Genomic DNA, 18347 nt, shown 5'->3' on the forward strand with positions numbered 1-18347 from the left:
ATATTTAAACCTGAGTGGGTGGTAGTATATGATTTTTATCAAATTAGATCACATGACAACTTCGTGTCTTAGAAGAAATTAAGCTCTTTGCCAGTGTTTCAATAGTAGATCCTAGATCATGTTTCTAGCTTGTGCTTACTAGGTAAAAATATGTAAGTACTTCCGCATTTAATAACATCACTGGTTGATTGAAAAAATAATTGAAATGCTCTTCATGGAAGGAAGTTAGGCAAAAAGTCACTTGGAAACACCCAATGCCAAGTGGGTGGGTTTAGGTATTAGACTTAACTATTGAGCTAAAGAACGTAGTCTGATCATACACTATATAAAAATTATACCACAAGAATCTCCCTCTGTCTCTGCCACATCCTGTTTTTGTTCCACCCTTAGTAATGTAAGACAAGAACAAAAGAGAAAGAAGCTTATAGATTGCTACTTCCCTATTAATCCTAATGTTGGCCCTAGGAGAAATGATGAGGACAACAAAAAAGTTCTGAGTTAGGCAATAAATTTTATTGGTTGACTTTAGAGAGGGAGGGAGGGTGAGAGAGAGGGAGAGGGAGAGAGAGGGAGAGGGAGAAAGAGACAGAGAGAGACAGACACATTGATTTCTTGTTCCATGTGTTTATGAATTTGTTGATTGCTTTTCGTATGTGCCCTGGCCAGAGATTAAACCTGCAACCATGGCATGTCAGGATGATGCTCTAACCAACTGAGTTACCTGTCCAAGGCCAGCACAGTCTTTTGTCATCAGGATTTGAGGAATGTTCATGATATTCCTAAGTTAGTGCATTACTCCAGGCACAGAAATTATCTCAAATGAGTGTTGCTGTGAACTTGTTTCCTTAAAAGCTATTAAGACAGTGACTAGGGGGCAGGGCAGGGGCCAGTATGGCCTCTTTGCCTCTTTGCACTGACGGTCACCATGCAGGCTGCCAGCACCATGAACATCTTAAATTCAGAGCATGTCTTTGACCACCTGTGGGAAACTGTTGGAACAGCTGCTGTGCAGAAGTCTGTAAACACCGTGAGCCCATGGCGTGGTTGGAGTTGATGTATTGGATAAAGATTCTTCTGGAAAGTTGCACAGACACAGACTTCTCAGCACAGAGTGGGGACTGCCTTCTGTTGTGAAATCTCTTATGGGTGCAACAAGAACCAAAACATATGTGCGAGAACATTCTGTAGTTGATCCTGTAGAGAAAACAATACAACTTAAATCCACTAAATTTTGTTTACAAAAATGGTTTCAGTAGGTGACAAGCGTATGTACAAACCACATCCTGAGGAACTAGAGAAAACTGTTTTGATTCAAGGGGCCCTGATCACTGTGAAAGGAGTCAGGAGTTATCTCAAAGAGCGGATGACAAGGCCAGTATCTTCCAACACTTATGAAGGCTGAGAAGCAATGGAATGGGTAATACATACCTAAATTAAATGCCGACATTGAAGACAGATGGCTTCAGCAAGAGGGAGCATAAAAACTCTGATGGCAGCAACAGTGTTTGTAGAGAAATGATGACAGTTGCTATACAACACCCAGTCCCCTAGATCTCTACTAGCTGGCATACTTATTTATTTAAAAAATACAACTATATTTTATGGAGAATTAAAATAAGCTGAAGAAAGGCTATGTGACTTAACAAAGAGGTATAGGGTTTCTGAATAAAAGGGAACATCTGAAATTATTAGTGTTGTCTGAAATGATTGGTTTTTATTCCAGTATTTATGTGACAATTTAACACTTGAAAAGTACTTGGAAATTGGTGTTAGCATATTAAATCTCCTTCATGGAGAACTTTAAAGCTTTTCTTACGTTCAAACTCTACCCGGCCTTGAACTGACCCCAAAACAAAGCAGAGCCACCTCTAAATATACACAATTACCCTGTTGCAGTAAACCTCAAGAGGGAACTCACTTTCAAAAGAGAAATTATAAAGTTTTAAAGGATATATTAATTTGTATAAAATAACTTGCTCTGCTATAAACCACCATTAACAAAAAGACAGTGTTTTAATTTGGTACTTGAATGACATTTTTGAATTGAAAATTATCACCTAAGTAATATATAACTCAAACAAAAATATTTTATTATATTAAAAGAACACTGCATTGATCTGCCCAAGTTTTGTAACTTGGTGAACATACTACCTTCCTTGGATTTGTACTTTATGACTGAGTATGCTGTGTTGTGGGCTGGTTGTGTTAACTGAAAAAATGAGTCATTACCGGAATTTTGCAGCACTCTGAACTTAAACAGAAGAACAGCTGTTCACATCGTTTAGCATTTGGGTAATTTACCTTTGCCTAACTTGTAAACTGCCATGTGTCAAACTCATGGTCCTATAAATGTTAAAGCATGAGATGTCAGGTTATTTGAATATAATTATTTTTGAAGTAATTGTGACCACTACGTTTTTTGGGTTTTTTTTTTTTTTTACATGAGGAGGACCTGTATATATCACTTGAAATTACTCAAATGATGTCTTTATCTGAGGGGTAATTCCCAGGTACTTAATGTTCTTAATAATAGTGGGCCACTGTGGAGGCGGGCACGGGAGGAGAGAAGAAGGGTAGGAAAGGAAGCGCTGACCTGAAATAACTGCTACATGAATTGCTTTGCAGCTTTTATTTATGGGAAATCCTCATTTTGGGTGCCAAAGGCAGCTGCACTCTCAGAAACAATTCAGGAAACATATTTTGTTTCACATTTTGTAGCAGTTAATTATCAACCAGTAAAAAATATCTTTGATACTTGTAATTGTTGCTTATAGAATATTTTTGTTAAAAGGCGATTAGCTCTTGCCTTTATTTTACAATGTTTAATGTGATAAACTTCTAGTCAGGTTTTCTATAAAAGAAACCAGGTAATATATGTATAAACCCACAGAAATAATATACCAAACTATTTAGAAATTAGTGTTTTTCTACTTGAAATATTATATTGTTTAGCTTAAGACTTAGGGCATTTGCAAAAGCAAGTGAACTTCAGTAAAGTTTTTAATTATTTTTTTATAACCAGAGATGGTTTTTACAATTGAAATAACATTTCAGCTAAACAAAACAAGGCTAAATACTGATATTTAATTAAAAATTACCTTGTATAATTTCTGTAAATTATACTTGTTCTGAAAAAGGTGTAATGAATGCCCTGATGATAAAAAGATTTCATCATACACACACACAACTATTAAGACAGATCATTGTCTTTTTTTAAAGCCACCCAAAGTTCGTCTTCAAATCTAAAATAGTTTGCTTTATATTTCTTAATAACCTTAGAAATCAAGTAATTTACTTTATTTTGTCCTCTGAATATAGTTTTTATGAGATGATATGTTGGTCCACCATATTTATATATTTTCCTTATGTATAAATCAAGGAATTCTTGCCATTTATGGTATTCATAAAAGATGTTTCTTTGCATAAGGGTGTTATTAGCTGGATATGAGGGGCCGCCCCTAAAAGACCCTGGAATTTATTTACAAAAATTGTGTATTTCTTCTTACATGTTTAAATTTAAGTCACCTTCAAAGTAGTGGTTTGGCCAAAAATTTCATTTATTTTCCCCATCAGCTGGCTCTAGTAGAATTCAATTATCTTTAGCTTCATTCAGAACGATTTTGTTAGATTGTATTGTGACAGCTGTCATGCGTGCATTTAAGAAAACTTACAAAAATTGACGAGTTTTTGTGTAGTCATTTTAACATTGAAGATAGAAGAAAATAAGCAACATTTTCAGTATACTATACTTTATTATTTCAAGAAAGGTAAAAACACAGCTGAAACACAAAAAAAGATTTGTGCAGTGTAAGGAGAAGGTACTGCAACTGATTGAATGTGTCAAAAGTGGTTTGCGAAGTTTCCTGCTAGAGATTTCTTGCTGGATGATGCTCATGGTTGGGTAGGCCAGTTGAGGTTGGTAGCGATCAAATTGAGACATTAATTGAGAACAATCAATGTCATACCACATGGAAGATAGCCGACATACACAAAATATCCAAATCAATAAAGTTATTGGTGAAAGTGAAAAATGCTGTCTTTTGTTTTATGGAAAAAAACCTAAATGGACTTTTTGACCAACTCAGTACTCTCCACTTGATGCAATACACCTATTGAGATGTTTTTTCTACTGCTCAAAATAGTGTTTGAACTCGTTGATATTGATGCCTTTTAGCGCTTCTGCCATTTGTTGATTCACCTCTTCCACATTGGCAAAAGTTTTCCCTTTGAGGACTGTTTTCATCCAGGGAAACAACAAAAAAAATGTTGCTGGGGTGATATTGAGGGAGCAGGGATGCCGGGGCAGCAGGGTCCTGCCATTTTTGGTAAAAAAAACTGCTGAACACTCTGCATGGTGTGGACGGGTGCGCTTGTAAACCACCGTGATGAAATGGGCAAATGTGTTGAAAGTCTTCCAAAAAAAAAAACTTACTGAAGCCGAACACAGCCTCTCAGGACAATGACCAGCGGGTACACTGGTACGGATGGGTTCCTAGAACACTCACCTAGCTTCCCCTGCCCTCCAGAGGGTAATTCAGGTTTTTTAGGGTCCCCCTTCGTAGTTCTGGAACTTAGCACTTCTAACCATACCTTAGGGATTTGGTATTGCCTCAAAATTGAAAATTGGGTCTATCCATGGGGCATTTAGACTATTTATTTCAGTTTGAATCCTGTGAGTTATAGAAGAAAATGAATTAGTTTTCTTTTTAGATTGATTTTTCACATAATTGATTTCCATTAATATGTTGTTAGATTAAGCTGTTCTCCTCTTTCCTGGCTGTCTGGATCCTGCCACCCTATCCCTTTCATTTATTTTTGTTTTCTCTCTCTTTCACAATACCCTTTTAAATTGTAGAGACAAGCGCTCCATTCAGGAGACACACAAGGCCCAACCTGTGCCAAGAACTGAGGAGAGTTAGATGTGACTCTCAATAGTGTGATTTGTGGAGTCACCAGATCACAAGGCAGGGTGTGTGTGACCTGCTCAGGTCAGTGCATCTGTGGTCTTTGCTGCTGGTAGGTGACCCAGATTGAGCATAGAGGATCCATGGCTGTGGGCACTTGGGTGAACTGGATTCCTCAGGCTTTTGGGGACTTCTAAAAAGTGAACCAGGCTGTGCCTTCCACAGCGTGATAACCCAAGCCCTTCTTGGAGGGTCCTTTGATTCACTGCTCTTTGACCTGCTCGTGGGTCCCTCATCACCTCAGCCTTTTGTATCCCTCTTGCTTTGCATCCACGAATCCTCAGATGTGTGCAGGACATGGAGAAGGTACTGTCATACCTCAGGGGCGGCTGTGAGGACTTTCGTTTGCTACCTGAGAAGCCTCTCAGTGGTGGCACAGAGTGGGGTCCCAGGACATTTGCTTCCCTTTGGGCTGGCCGCCTGGTTCTGCTTTCTCACCGACACTGTTTCTGTCTTATAGGGTGCCTCCTGTGGAAATGAAACGAAGAAATAAGGTCCAGACTTGCTCGTCAAAGCCAGCTTTTGCATCTCTCCTGAGGTAAAGATGAAAGAAACTGTGGCATACAAAATGTTTAGAATGTGTTTGCAATCGTTTTCCACACTTGTTTACCTTTTTTTGTTCAAATATTAGCAGTATAAAGAAGACACCCTACATTTAAGGAAGAGCTTGAATATCCTGTCTCTTTGTGCTTTTAGTCAGAGCTCTGTATGTATTTTAAATAAAGGCATTGAAGAACTCAATCAGACTAGTGTTCTTTTCACACAGGTGAGATTAGAGAGGTCTATTTGTGTTTGATCATAAAAAAGTAAACTATTTTTTAGGGTTTTATTTCACCCCCTTGTTTTCCCACGTTATTTTTATCCTTATTTTTTGGCTCCTTCCCCCTTGCCTCTAGGTTAAACTTCACATTTAGAAATTTTCCCTGAGTTTCACTGACTTTTAATACATATTCATCTATATAGAATGTAAATAATGATTGTTCATTATTGTTGCCAGGACTTGTAGGGAATTTATTCTTCCATTTACAAATATTTTTTCTCTGTCACCTCACCTTTAACAGGCTAGTCAAAATAATTCTAGATAAAAAGGAATAAATGATGGTCTAGTCCGGGCATGCTTAATTGTGTAAAACAGGTATAAGTTTTTTTTTTTTTTACAATTAAATCTATTAAGGATAGATTAAATTTAAGAAAAACAAATTTTCTGCTTTTATTTTGTTTCATTATGTCGTTGCACCTTTCCATGACTGGTTCTTTACCTTTTGGGGGCCACAGGTCCCCTGAAAAAGTCAACCAGCTCTCTGGAAACCTGCAGATACATGAACTACTTCTGCACATGGTTATAGGCGAGCCACAGCTGCTTGTAGTCTCTCCCTGGGGTTGTGTCCAGTGAGGGCCACTGAGAGGCTTGAAGAGTGTTCTCACGCTGCTTTGACCGTGACCCATGCTAAGAAATACATTTTACTTTGTAACTTAGTATACATGTGTAGTTATAATAAGAAAGAATTTTTACCCTTCTTATTCCAGATGCCCTGTATTCTGTTCCATTTACTTTTAAAAAATATGTTAATCATGACTCTCCAAATTGATTTCATGAATTGCCTATGGATTTGCAGACTGCAGGTTTAAAAGGCTACTCTAAAATCAAGGTGTCTTCTTTAGTGGAAAAGGGTATTTCCTTTCTGAGAAAACCCCAAAGGGTTAAACAATTTATGTAGCATTGCTCAGCAGGAGTAGGAATCTACAGTTTAATTGTCAGGTAGATCTGTACTGGCCCTGCAAATTGTATTAGCTGGGGGCGGCAGCAATCAGGAGAAGCTCCACTGGGAAGCCTGGACGTGCTGCCTGCAGAACCGTAAAGAGGACACCTTTCCTCAGGGTTAAGCTTGGGTATGGATTTCAGCTTGGTCAGTTATGGGTCAGTGACTCCAGATAATCCTGTATAGTTCCTTCACTTCTCATAGCTTCAGTTTCTTTGTCTAAATTGATTAATAGACTTTACCTACCCTCCCAAGGCTTTTGTAGGTATTACAGTAGCAGAAATGTAATATAACATGATACATTATAATACAATGTAATAGACAACGTAATGTATAATTATTACAGATAAGGCTGATACTTATTGAGCCCCTACTGTGTGTGAGACACGGTGCTAAACTATTATTTCATTTAGAAATAAAATGTAAGTCATTTAGTACAAGGTTTGACTGGTAATAGACATTAATCGTTGGTCATCATCCTCATCACCCCCACCATAGGCAAAGAACACAGCCCTTTACTGCATTGCTCTCAGGGCGCAAAGTCATGTATGGTTCACTTTTCCCGGGCTGGGAAGATCTTGAGTCTCCTCTCAATCTTAGGTCAGGTGACCTGACAGTTTATCTTCTCAGAGCAGATCCTGAACTTGAGCTTCAATCCTGGTATACAAATGACCTTCCAAGATTGGCTGGACCTTCAAGGCTGCTATCACTGTAACCACCGAATCTGGGAAACACCTCATATCTAAAGCAGGAAGGGCTGGTCTCTCACATGTTTCCTTAGTCTGAATACCCATGAGTTTTTAGCTCAGCTCTGAAGCTCTGAATCTCTGGGACCTGCCTAAGGCTAGTGATTCAGGAGTGGGAAAGCCAGCAGAAAATTGCAGCTAGTTCACCCCTACTCTACTGCTGTTGATTTCCGTTCTGTCCTGTAGCCTCTGGAACCCCAGGGACACTCTCATCTCCACCTGCAGTTTTTAGACTAAGAAAATGCAGAAGTGAGAAGCCGGGAAAGATGGGGGCCCTTTGTGGGATTTGGGCTAAAGGTTAGCTTGATTCGCTCTGTGGCGTGCTGTGCTTCAGGTGGGCTACGATAGCATTTTAATATAGGTGCTACCTGTTCCTTCTCTTTAATTTAAAAAAATATTTTTCTTTTAGATAATGGTTGCATCAAGAATTAACTTGGAGTTGGAATTCACTCAATCATTTATTAGATATATGTTGTCTCACCACTCTGCTAGGCATTCAAAGTGAGAAAAACCAGAGGCTCGCCCGACGCTCGTCACACTTTCTCTCTTGTCTGAGACAACCCCTGAGCAGCGAGTACCTTCAGGCCAGAGCAGGCAATAAGAAGTCAAGTGCCCGTGGTTCTTGTTCTTGAGTAAATCTTAATTTAATGACATCAGGAGTTTAGCTCTAGCGACATCTAATTTTAATGTATTTTTCATTTTGACAGCGGACACTTTCATACATATGGTGCCTTTTCATTTGGAAGTAGCTTAGCATCAATATTTTTATTTTCCCATAGTAATTCATTTGTTTCTTCCTGTATATGGCTAACACTTTATCACTTGGTGTTGGTTTTTTAAAAAAAAACTTTGTTCCCCCAAACCCCGTCCCCTTAGCTCTTATATAATTTTGGTTCCACTACCTGGAACGTGTTTCCATTCTGGTTTGTAGTTTCATGGTGTATCCCATTCTATGTTATATTTAAACACTGACTCCGTGATTTTAAAGAATTTTAAAAATGATTTTACCATCATATAGTCAATATAGCAATATGAATGATATGCCACAGTTATTTTCAGTTGTGACTTTAAAAGCCTAGAGTTGTTACAGGCATTTGGGAACAGTCATTCTTTATCCTTATCTTCCAGGTTTCATCAGTTCCATCCTTTTCTTTGTGCTGCTGATTTTAAAAAGCTTGCTTCCTTCTATGGTAGCGATAAGTTTGATTTGCCCTATGGGATAAGAACATCAGGTCAGTAATGTTATCCTTGCCCTGCCCTATGAAATATGAGTGGTGTTTGAAGTTTATATAATTTTAAGTCCATTTAATCTTTCTGCTTCATAATGATTCCTAAAGAATATGGTTTGGGAATGAGAAGAAGGGGATCGATTTTAACATATAACTAACTCCCTTTGAGGCCTGTAGAATAAAAGAATAAACAAGCTAGATTTTGTTGTTGTTGTTGGGGTTCAGACGCTGCTGTCTACTTTTCTTTTGTCATCGTATGGTCAATGAGTTCGGACGCCCTTCCTAACTCCAGCTGAGAATTAGCAGGGTAACTCTGTGTTAAGTTCCTTCCGATCTCGCATTTCACATGTTTACTTGTGAGTTTTACTTCATCAGCATGGTCTAGCTCCTTGACTGATTTTAAAAATTTATTCAGTGGATATTTTATTTTTGCTAAATTTAGAGAGAAATACTCCATCTACGAATGGTGATACACTTTTCCTTCTGCTTGACAAGTGATTGACCTTACACAGCTTTACATTCTCAATTTTTAAGAGACTCCAAAAGCCCAGAAGGTCATAAGCCTACGGTTTTCTGAGTTAGATTTTGCTTATTTAACTAATCCTCTGTGAATGGGTACATATATGTTTTAAAAATATATTGCAGAGAGTTTGATAATTAAATAAGGTTTAAACTTTCTGCCTATTGATTTCTCTACTGATGTCAATTTCAGAATCATCTGATACTTCTAATTTGGGGGTTACTGTTTTGTGATTGTTTTCCCATTAACTTCTTATTTTTCTGAGGTTTTTTGGCACATGTCCTTGGAGCATTTACCATTTGAGTGTGCCTATTAAGTAGTGCTGGCTGCATGCAATTATATCATGAATCTTCATCACAGAAAAAATCAGATGTAGCCCTACCAGCTGAAAGTGGCTTTGGGAGAAGCGAGGGAGCGAGGTAGCTTACTATGTACTAAAGCAGCCACGACTTCTTTTCTGCACAGTATTCCTTTTGTTTTCTAGCGGAAGATTTTCAACGTGCTCTTTCAAAGCTGCAGAGCTGTGACCTCTTCGATGAGTTTGACAAGTGAGTTCATTTCCTTGCTTCTGTTTGACTTTTAGTTTCATCTGAAGTGGTTCAAAGTACACTCCCACTGTATGTGGTCACTCAGGAAAATTCCATAGCCTCTGTGCATAACTAAAACATCTAGTAGTTACTTCCAGGACACTTGAAATACACTACACAATTAATATAGAAGCTGCATGATTGGTTGGCCCAAAAGTTTGCAAAAGGTCTTACGATGAGTGATGCCGGTGTAAAGTGAGGGCATTTTTAACTCACCTTCATCTTTCCTAAGTTGTTGTTACTGAAGAATTAATTCACACCCCTGTTAATCAGCTCACAGCCTCCTCTGTGGGCTGTTTCCCATACCTTCCCACGTATCTTTTAAACTGTTCATAAGGATCCTTTCCGTTCTATTTGAATATCGGATTTCAGAAGCAGCTCCATTCCTATTATTCAGAATTATATGTGAGGGAAGCAAACAGCTTGCTTAGATACACATTCTCTGACCGCAAATAGCAATTTAGCTTTTAGAAAATTTTGATATCAAGTTAACCCTGTAGGAATTGAATTGCCAACTGAATGAGCAGGGAGACTTATTTCCAAAGTTTTAAGCTCCCCTGCAGAATTTGGCCAGTGGTCCAGGGGGATGATATGGGTAGTCTGTAGATGTCAGGCCTCCATTGAAAAGTAAAATGCAGAATTTCCCTTGCTCAAGGGAGCAGAGGTGCCACTTGCGGGGTGGGTGCAGAAATGGGCCCGCAGGCAGAGTGGTGCTACATTTTGTCTGAGTTTATCTCATTTTACTGACGTGTGGATTATGTTATATATGTTGGTTCATTTTAGTTTGTACTTGTTACAATTTATGTTACTTTTTTACTTTGTGATTCCTTTTTTTTATTTTTATTCAATTTCTCGGTGTGATATTGTTTAATAAAATTATATAGGTTTCAGGGGTACAATTCTATAATACATCATCTGCATATTATATTGTGTGTTCACCACCCCACGTCAGGTCTCCTTCCATCACCATGTATCCCTCCTTAGCCTCCCTACTTCCCTCACCCCGTTTTCCTTCTGGTAATTGCCATACTATTGTCTGTGTCCGAGTTTTTTCTCTTCTTTTTTCTTTGCTTCATCCCTTCACTCTTTTCACTCAGACCCCCAACCCCTGTACTTGTTATAATTTAAAACAATGCCATTAACGTATCTCAATACCAATTTTTGATTGCATATCAACAACATAAATTCTTTTCTAACTTAAAGTTTATATAGCTCTTATTAGTAGAATATTGTTTTGTGCATACTGCTGGCATCTGTGCTTTATGTCAGTTCTCTTTATTTCCTACAACCACTCTGTAAAGTATGATTGATGATCTTCACCTTTTAGCAGGGGAAACAGGCCAGGCAAACGTCGGTCGCTTGTTACAGCTGGCAAATGCCAGAGCCAGGATGAAACCTAGAGAACTTTATCCAGTGCCTGGATTTCTGACTTAAGCATGATAAGGATTATACCTTAAATATTTGCCGCAAGTATCTGCAAACATCTGAAAAGATTCTTAGCCCTGTAAATGTGAGCTACTGTCAGGACACTTGAGGATATGTGAGTGAAAGTTTTGTCTTTCCTTTATTTCTATCTTAGAACTAGACTGTGTTTCATTCAGTTGCTTTAAGAAGCTCTTCTGGCACAGATGTTCATCATCTGTGCGCCTGGGCCAGGCTGCTTCCTCTCTTCTTGCTGACTCAGTCTTTCTGTTCCCTACCCTTCCGTCCTTTGTCACTGAGGGCACCCCCTCCTTGCACCATCAACACCTGTCAGCTGCTTAGCATCTCCTGTTTGGAGAGGGAGGTGGTTATGGGTGGTGAGGAGAGATCAATAATCATGCTGACTGCACAAGAGTCCCTCAGTCTGAAGTTGTTAAGAGACAGAGGACGAACTCATGCAGCCAGAGACTCTTCCAATGGAGAGTGACTGGAAACGCCCTGGTAGGATCCCAGAGTGCACACAGGGAGGCACTCAGACACTCAGCGTTGCTGAACTGCTTGTTTGACATGAGCACACCTGCTCCCTAGAGACTTCAGAAAGGGTATTTTGAAATTAGATAATGTTGACTGAGTTAAGAAACATCCCAACCTGTAGAGAAGTCTTCTGAGTTTGTGTGAGCCAAACTGACAACAAATGCTTGGGAGCAAGACCTCAGATGGTCTGGAGCACGGCACCTTTGCAGCTCACTTTATGTATTAGAATAAAAGAAGGTCTAAGAAAGGTGCATGAAACCTGCTGGTGGTAGATTAAGGAGGTGAGAGAAAGCAAAGCAGGGAGATCTCTAGGGCTGGATAGAGACAACACAGAGAAACACATACTTTTATATTGGTGGGGACAGGACAGTTAACAATTGACATTTACAGCACATAGAGACAGCATGCAAGGAACTAGATCACAATGCGGGGGGTGTTCTGTGGTCTGTGCTCTGGTGCCAATGGTTGTGCCTTCAGGGGCAAGAAAAGAAAATTATTCTGGCATTTCGAAGGTATGTTATCCTACATGCGTAAGGACGATGGACAGGGCCTACTTGAGGTAAGGATTGACCTTTGCTAAGAAAGCTGTCGGCCGGAGACATGACTGCCTGCCCTGACCTGCCCAGTTAGGAATTTGTGAAGACCATCCTGTGGAGGTACTTCTGGTCACTGACCTCATTAGTCAGCCTTGTGCCGCACTGAGCTTGTCAGGTTTATCGCCTGGCTCTTTTTTTGTCCACAATAAGAATGTGCCTGTGATGTTATCATCTTCTCTTTGCATATGAACTTCTGCCAGGGGTTCACATGTGATATATTTAATCCTTATTTTAAGTAAGTCGTTCTATGTTTGTCTGGAACCCACTGTACAACACAAAGATAGTAACAGGCCAGCTTATGCCTGAGCAATGCATTTTAAATATATTCCAGAAAGGCAGGCACGCTAACGTGCCTCTGTGCTGCCCGAGTCGATTCAGATTGTCCTCTGTGTGACGTACACCTACCATTTCTCCTGCAGACTTGGAAGAAACACTCCAGAAGGAGAAGGTCTGAGGATGGTCTTTCTTTCTCAGGCAGAGGAGTTGGACTGCCCCAGGGGGGAGGGGAGCCCTTCCTGAGCCCCACGTGCATGGGGAAGCGGCCCCACGCGTCCAAACACGGGCTTGCTCACCCTTTGTTGTAGGTCTGTAGGTCAGAGAGGAGGGGCTGCGGCGGGAGAGGCGAGGCCCCTCCTTTCAGGTCCATTTCCTCTTTGGCTTTTCTCTTCACCAGAATGTGATTCTCCCTCTGTCCTCTTTGTTCCTTCCAGAAGGGTTCAAACATTTTGTTGTTGTTGTTTCAAAACTGAATCCTTTATGATCCTACCAAATATAATCCTAGCTTTGTGCAGTTATCTTATTCAGCATGCATGATACCCTCAGTTATGAAAGATTCCACTGTGAATGGTAACACTCCAAATAAATATTGTACCAGTTGCATTTGCAAGACAGAAGTTTTCTTCTTTCTCACAGGTGGTAGGTAAATGAAGCTGGCAGGTAAGCATTCGGGGCCAGCCCAGCAGCTGTGAGCATCAGGGGCCAAGGCTTCTCCCTTGTGACTTGGCCGTTTCTACAGAAACAACTTCCTTCTTATGGTCCACTCTGAGGGCTGTGCCTTCAGCAATCACATCTGGCCACCAAGGAGGAGGAAGGGGGAAGGGCATGCCCCCGTCCAGTAAGACTTGCCTCCTTTCAGGACATTTCCCAGAAGTCACATATCATACTTCGTTGCAGTCTGTGATGTGCTGGAGCCTATTGGTGCCAAGTGGTGGGGCTGCAGCTCTTCCCAGTTCTGCGTTCAGTGACATCAGGATGGAAGCTTAAAACTACCCATGGTGGGATGACTTATACCATGGAAACTGGCAAACATAACACAACAAGGCTTCTCCCATCCACCTCCTCCCTCCCAGAGAGAAGTGGTTGTTAAACATTTGCTGGCAAATACAGATTATATTCAGTGGACTAGGAAAATAATAACAAGGCCACACCTAGCTCTAAATTGGATTGGAGATACTGGCCCTTATTTCACATGGCTGTGTGTGCACCTTAAAAAAAAAAAAAAAAAAAAAAGAAGTGCCTTCTTTTAATGAACACAGGAAACATGATTATTAGGGGCAACTAGCAGCCTTCCTCAGCACGCTCCACCATTGTCCTAGTCCCCACAGTTCATGCTTGAGAAGGTCAGGATGCTGAAGTCAGTTACTGTGTAACTCTGGAGCAACTGAGCCAGTGCCCTGGAGCAGCCCTGGTTTCCCTCTTGGGGAACCGATACATTGTGCAGGCTGTGGAAACACACTAGCCTTGTCAATCATTTTGAGGTGGCATCTCTTATGGACATCTACTTTATGCCATATTTGTAAGGTAATGTTAGTAATAACACTGAGGCAGAGAGAACCTTTCTCTAAAGTTAATTCCATGAAGTTCTTGGGCCAGAAATAAAGAGGGAAGGGAACAGGAGTGTGTGTTTGGCCCTAAAACTGTGTGAAAGAGCCTTGGAGTTGTAACAATTCCATGCTTGTTCTTTGCTCTGCCTCCTCCTTTCCATAATCATTCCATGCCCACCCCCCAACAACAACAACAACAACAACAAAACCTGCATGTTTTTTCCTCACAGTTTTTTTGTCACAATAATAATTATAATAATTTATCGCCCTTCCTATAATTGCATGTTAGAAAAAACATTCACATTATAGAAAATTGCCTTTCCTCCTAATTTTGTGACTGTTCTCTGTGAAAAGATAGCATGCAATAGGACGTGTACATTGTACATTTTATTTTGTTTATCTTTCTGGTATGTGTTCTTAACAGAGGGTATAATCTGGGGCTTTTTCCTTTATAGTCTTTCAGCATTTCTCTCCTGAGCAACAGCCCAGCAGGCTGTGGTAGGGTAAATACTGAGGCTGCTGACCTGTTTTCTAAAGAATCCTAATCGCCTAAGCTAACCTGTCCTTGATGTGTTGTGTGGACTGAGCCAGACTCAAAAGCAAAGTGGTGAAGTCATCGAGGTGGTCAGAGGCAGGAAGGATGAAGATCATCTAGTCCAACCTCCTCATTTTAAAGATGAGAAAACCGAGGTCAGGAAAGGTTACAATGAGTCAGAGTTAAAAGGCTTCCAGACTCTTACCATCCTCTAATCTCCTCCTTCACCTTTCAATAAGCAGGGAGAGGACAGGAAAGACTCCACAATTGACTGTCTTAAACTGAACATTGTCTGAAGAGGTAAGGGAAAGAGAATTCTAGAATTGTGAATTCTTTTGGTTATACTCTTTAGGATTTCCAGGGCTATATATTGCCCCCATTATTTAATATAGCTTATGCTTTCATCCTTAACCTCAAGCCATTTTTAACCAAACGATCATTCGTGCTTTTACAGGGTTAAGCTAAAACATCTCCAGGAGCCATGTGTAGTTTATTGAAAAACACATGCATGTTAAATAAGTTCCTTTTTTTCCCCTCTTAAAGATACCTGTTCTTCATAGAATCTTCTCTGATAGTTACTATAGAAGAACATGTTTTCTTTCCTCAGGTCTCACCCTGAAGTACATACATAGTAAATGTGCCTATTGGCCTTCTCTCTGAACCTGCCGCTGAGCCCGATGATCCGACTAAATATGTGAAAGGAAAAAAAGTCTCACAGAAATGCTGACAAACTGTTTTTTTAAATTGAGGTACAATTTGCATAACATAAAATGAACTATTTAAAGTGAGCAATTCCGTGGCATTTAGTACATTCACAAGGTTGTGCTACAACCACCTCCAGCAAGGTCCCCAAAATAAACCATTTGAAAATGATTATTAGAGCAATCTTTTATTTCTTTTCATGTTCCTCTTTTTGTGGAAATACTCAGACTAGTTCTCAGACCAGGACTTTGGCAGCAGAGAATTGATAACAAACCTTCCAGATACGGGTCGCTTGAAAACAAAGTGGTTGTGTTTTTGGTAAAGGGGTGAGGGTGAGGAGGTGGGTGTACGTGGGCCATCTAAACAGAGGGGGTCAGCCCTTGTGTAAAAAGCACTAACCTGCTCTGTCACCTTAGGTGAGTTTTTGATTGTCTGAACCTTGGTTTCATGTAAAAGAGGGGGGTGGAACTGTATATGCACATTACGCCAATGCCAACTTTAGTTGGGAAGAGTTAAGTTGGTGAAACCATCGTGCAATAGTGAAGTCAGTGTAACCAGGGGAACGGAGTGAAGGGCGTGCACGATTTCTCAGTACTATTTTGTAAGTCTAGAATTACTTCAAAATAGAAAGCTTAAGTTGAAGATGTATGACAGCACAAAACCTATACGTCAATGTTCATAGCTGCATTATTAAAAATAGCCCCAAATGTCTAACAACTGCTAAACAGATAAATGTATATCTGTATAATGGTATATTATTCAGTCATAAAAAGGAATGAAATACTGATGCATGCTACAGCTCAGATAAACCTTGAAAACATTATGCTACATGGAAGAAGCCAGTCACAAAAGACCAGATATACGATTCCATTTATGCGAAGTAGCCAGGATAGACGCATTTGTAGGGACAGGGTAGATCAGTTGTTGCCAGAGACTGGAGTGAGGGGGCCATGGGAAGCCTGCTACTGGCTGTGGGTTTCTTTGCGGGCTGACGCAGTGTTCTGAATGTACCGCTGATGGTGGTGATGGTTGCACAACTTCGTGAATATGCTGAAACCTACTGAATTTTCTTACGTATAATGGTGAATTTTATGGCATGTGAATTATATTTCAAAGAAAAAAATTTTAAAAAACGGGGGGGTTGGTTGAGGTGACCTCCAGTACTTTGTTTGGAGGGCACACTGAGGCCTAGAAACCATCTGGAGAGACACAACTGTAGTTCTCGTGTCTTTCCATCTATGTCCTGCTGCTGTGGATGATTTCTCAGGCCTCAGGTTCCTGTCTTTATTTTCCAAAGCACAGCTCACACAAGGTGGCCATGTTTTACAAACTTCACTAAAGACTGAGGATACTTTAAGGGGATTGCATCACAGAAAAGCAATTCTTAAAATGTGCCCATGGTGCAAGGCTGATGCTTCTCGCCTGTACGTGTAGCTCCTTAGCACACCCACCTGCACCTTGGCCCCAGGGAATTGCTGCCTTCTCACTCCTCAGTGGGAGCGCATTCTCCCACAGCCAGAGCAGCAGAAACCCTGAACCACAAAACCTCAGCTGCCACGTAAAAGGCATGAACTGCCCTGGCTGGTGTGACTCAGTTGATTGGAGCATCATCCCACAAACCGAAAGGTTGCAGGTTCCATTCCTGGGCAGGGCATAGGCCTAAGTTGCAGGTTTAGTCCCTGGTTGGGGTGTGTTATAAGAGGCAACTGATCGATGTTTTTGTCTCTCGCATTGATGTTTCTGTCCCTCTCTCTCTCCCCCTCTCTTCCTCTCTCTCTGAAATCAATAAACATGTCCTTGGGTGAGGATACAAAAAAGAAATTAAAAAAATAAGTAAATAAGGCTTGAACTAGCTCCCCACCCCCAACCGCCAACATCACATTCTGAAAGCATACCGGATTCTGTGAAAAATGCTTGAGACCCATGTAGCTGGTTAGACACAAACATCTTAGCTAACGGAAGCACCTCTGTTAAGTTAGTTGCTTCTAAAGGGTGGGGATTACTGAAAGCTGCCAAGTTGCTCACCCAGGCAGAAACCATTATGTCCACATCAGCAGAGCCTGATTAGATTGGCAGTGAGCCAGCATGGGCGCATGGCCTTGGGCAACTTAAAAAGAAGAAAAAGATGTAGACGCCAGCAGTGTATTTATTAAATAGAACACGGACTCTGTTAGAGATACGAATGCCTGCATCTCCACTCTGGACGTCTTGCTGGTTTGCACGGTTTCTTTACTTGGCAGCATTTTCAGCCAAGAGGAGAACTTGAGGGGGAGGGGAAGCTGTGATTCTGTGTCAACGGAGTGAGTCATGTGTGCTGAAGGGGCAGAAGCAACCACTACCTGTTTTGTAGCAACTACTATAGCCACCTGTTGGGTGGAGCTACAGACGCATGGTACATGTGTGGGTGGAAATGGTCACATGCAACCCAGAATAACAACATTCAAGACCTCAGTGATTCACTTAGTTCACAAAAGGGCAAACTGAGGCAAAAGCTCACGTCGCTAGGCCACGGTTGCAGAGGTGCTGAATAGAGGTGCTGAATAGGTGCTGAAAACCAGCAGTCAGATCCCCAACCACAGTTCATTGCACAGTGTTTTGTGATCTTTGAGCAGTAAGTAGCAATCTTGCCGGCTAAGGTGTGATTTAAACAAAGCAGACCGTTATCTCCCATACCATATACACAGGGGGTATCTTTGGTGATTCCGCAGGCTGGTGGTTGTCCTGGTAGGGGATGGCTGTTTGTGGCAACAGACTTGATTGCACAACTCCAGGAAGTACCAGTTCACACACACAGTCACTGAGTGGTACACTCTGTGGTTGGACTGTGTGCAGCCTGCACATCTGTATGGAGGGGCCCTGCTTATGAGACTGAGCTAGTGGCCATGATGTCAGGGCGATTTCTCTGGCTCTCTCTGCCTTTTCCCATTAG

At 40.9% G+C, this 18347-nt stretch overlaps 1 protein-coding gene and 1 pseudogene across 2 annotated transcripts in view; both read left to right on the top strand.

Annotated features, from left to right (window-relative positions):
• Positions 1-18347, top strand: part of ST3GAL6 (ST3 beta-galactoside alpha-2,3-sialyltransferase 6) — an 82364-nt gene that overhangs the window by 44395 nt on the left and 19622 nt on the right. For both annotated transcript variants that reach the window (XM_054577351.1, XM_054577350.1), the window contains exons 4-6: positions 5425-5502; positions 8599-8702; positions 9704-9767. In XM_054577351.1, coding sequence (XP_054433326.1) covers positions 5425-5502; positions 8599-8702; positions 9704-9767 — 246 coding nt within the window. The remainder of the gene's footprint in view (positions 1-5424; positions 5503-8598; positions 8703-9703; positions 9768-18347) is intronic.
• On the top strand, positions 788-1670 carry LOC129073707 (PRELI domain containing protein 3B-like; annotated as a pseudogene).

Source organism: Pteronotus mesoamericanus, unplaced genomic scaffold, assembly GCF_021234165.1.
Source record: "Pteronotus mesoamericanus isolate MK-2021 breed Mesoamerican mustached bat unplaced genomic scaffold, CSHL_Meso_final contig_42, whole genome shotgun sequence".
Lineage (NCBI taxonomy): Eukaryota > Metazoa > Chordata > Mammalia > Chiroptera > Mormoopidae > Pteronotus > Pteronotus mesoamericanus.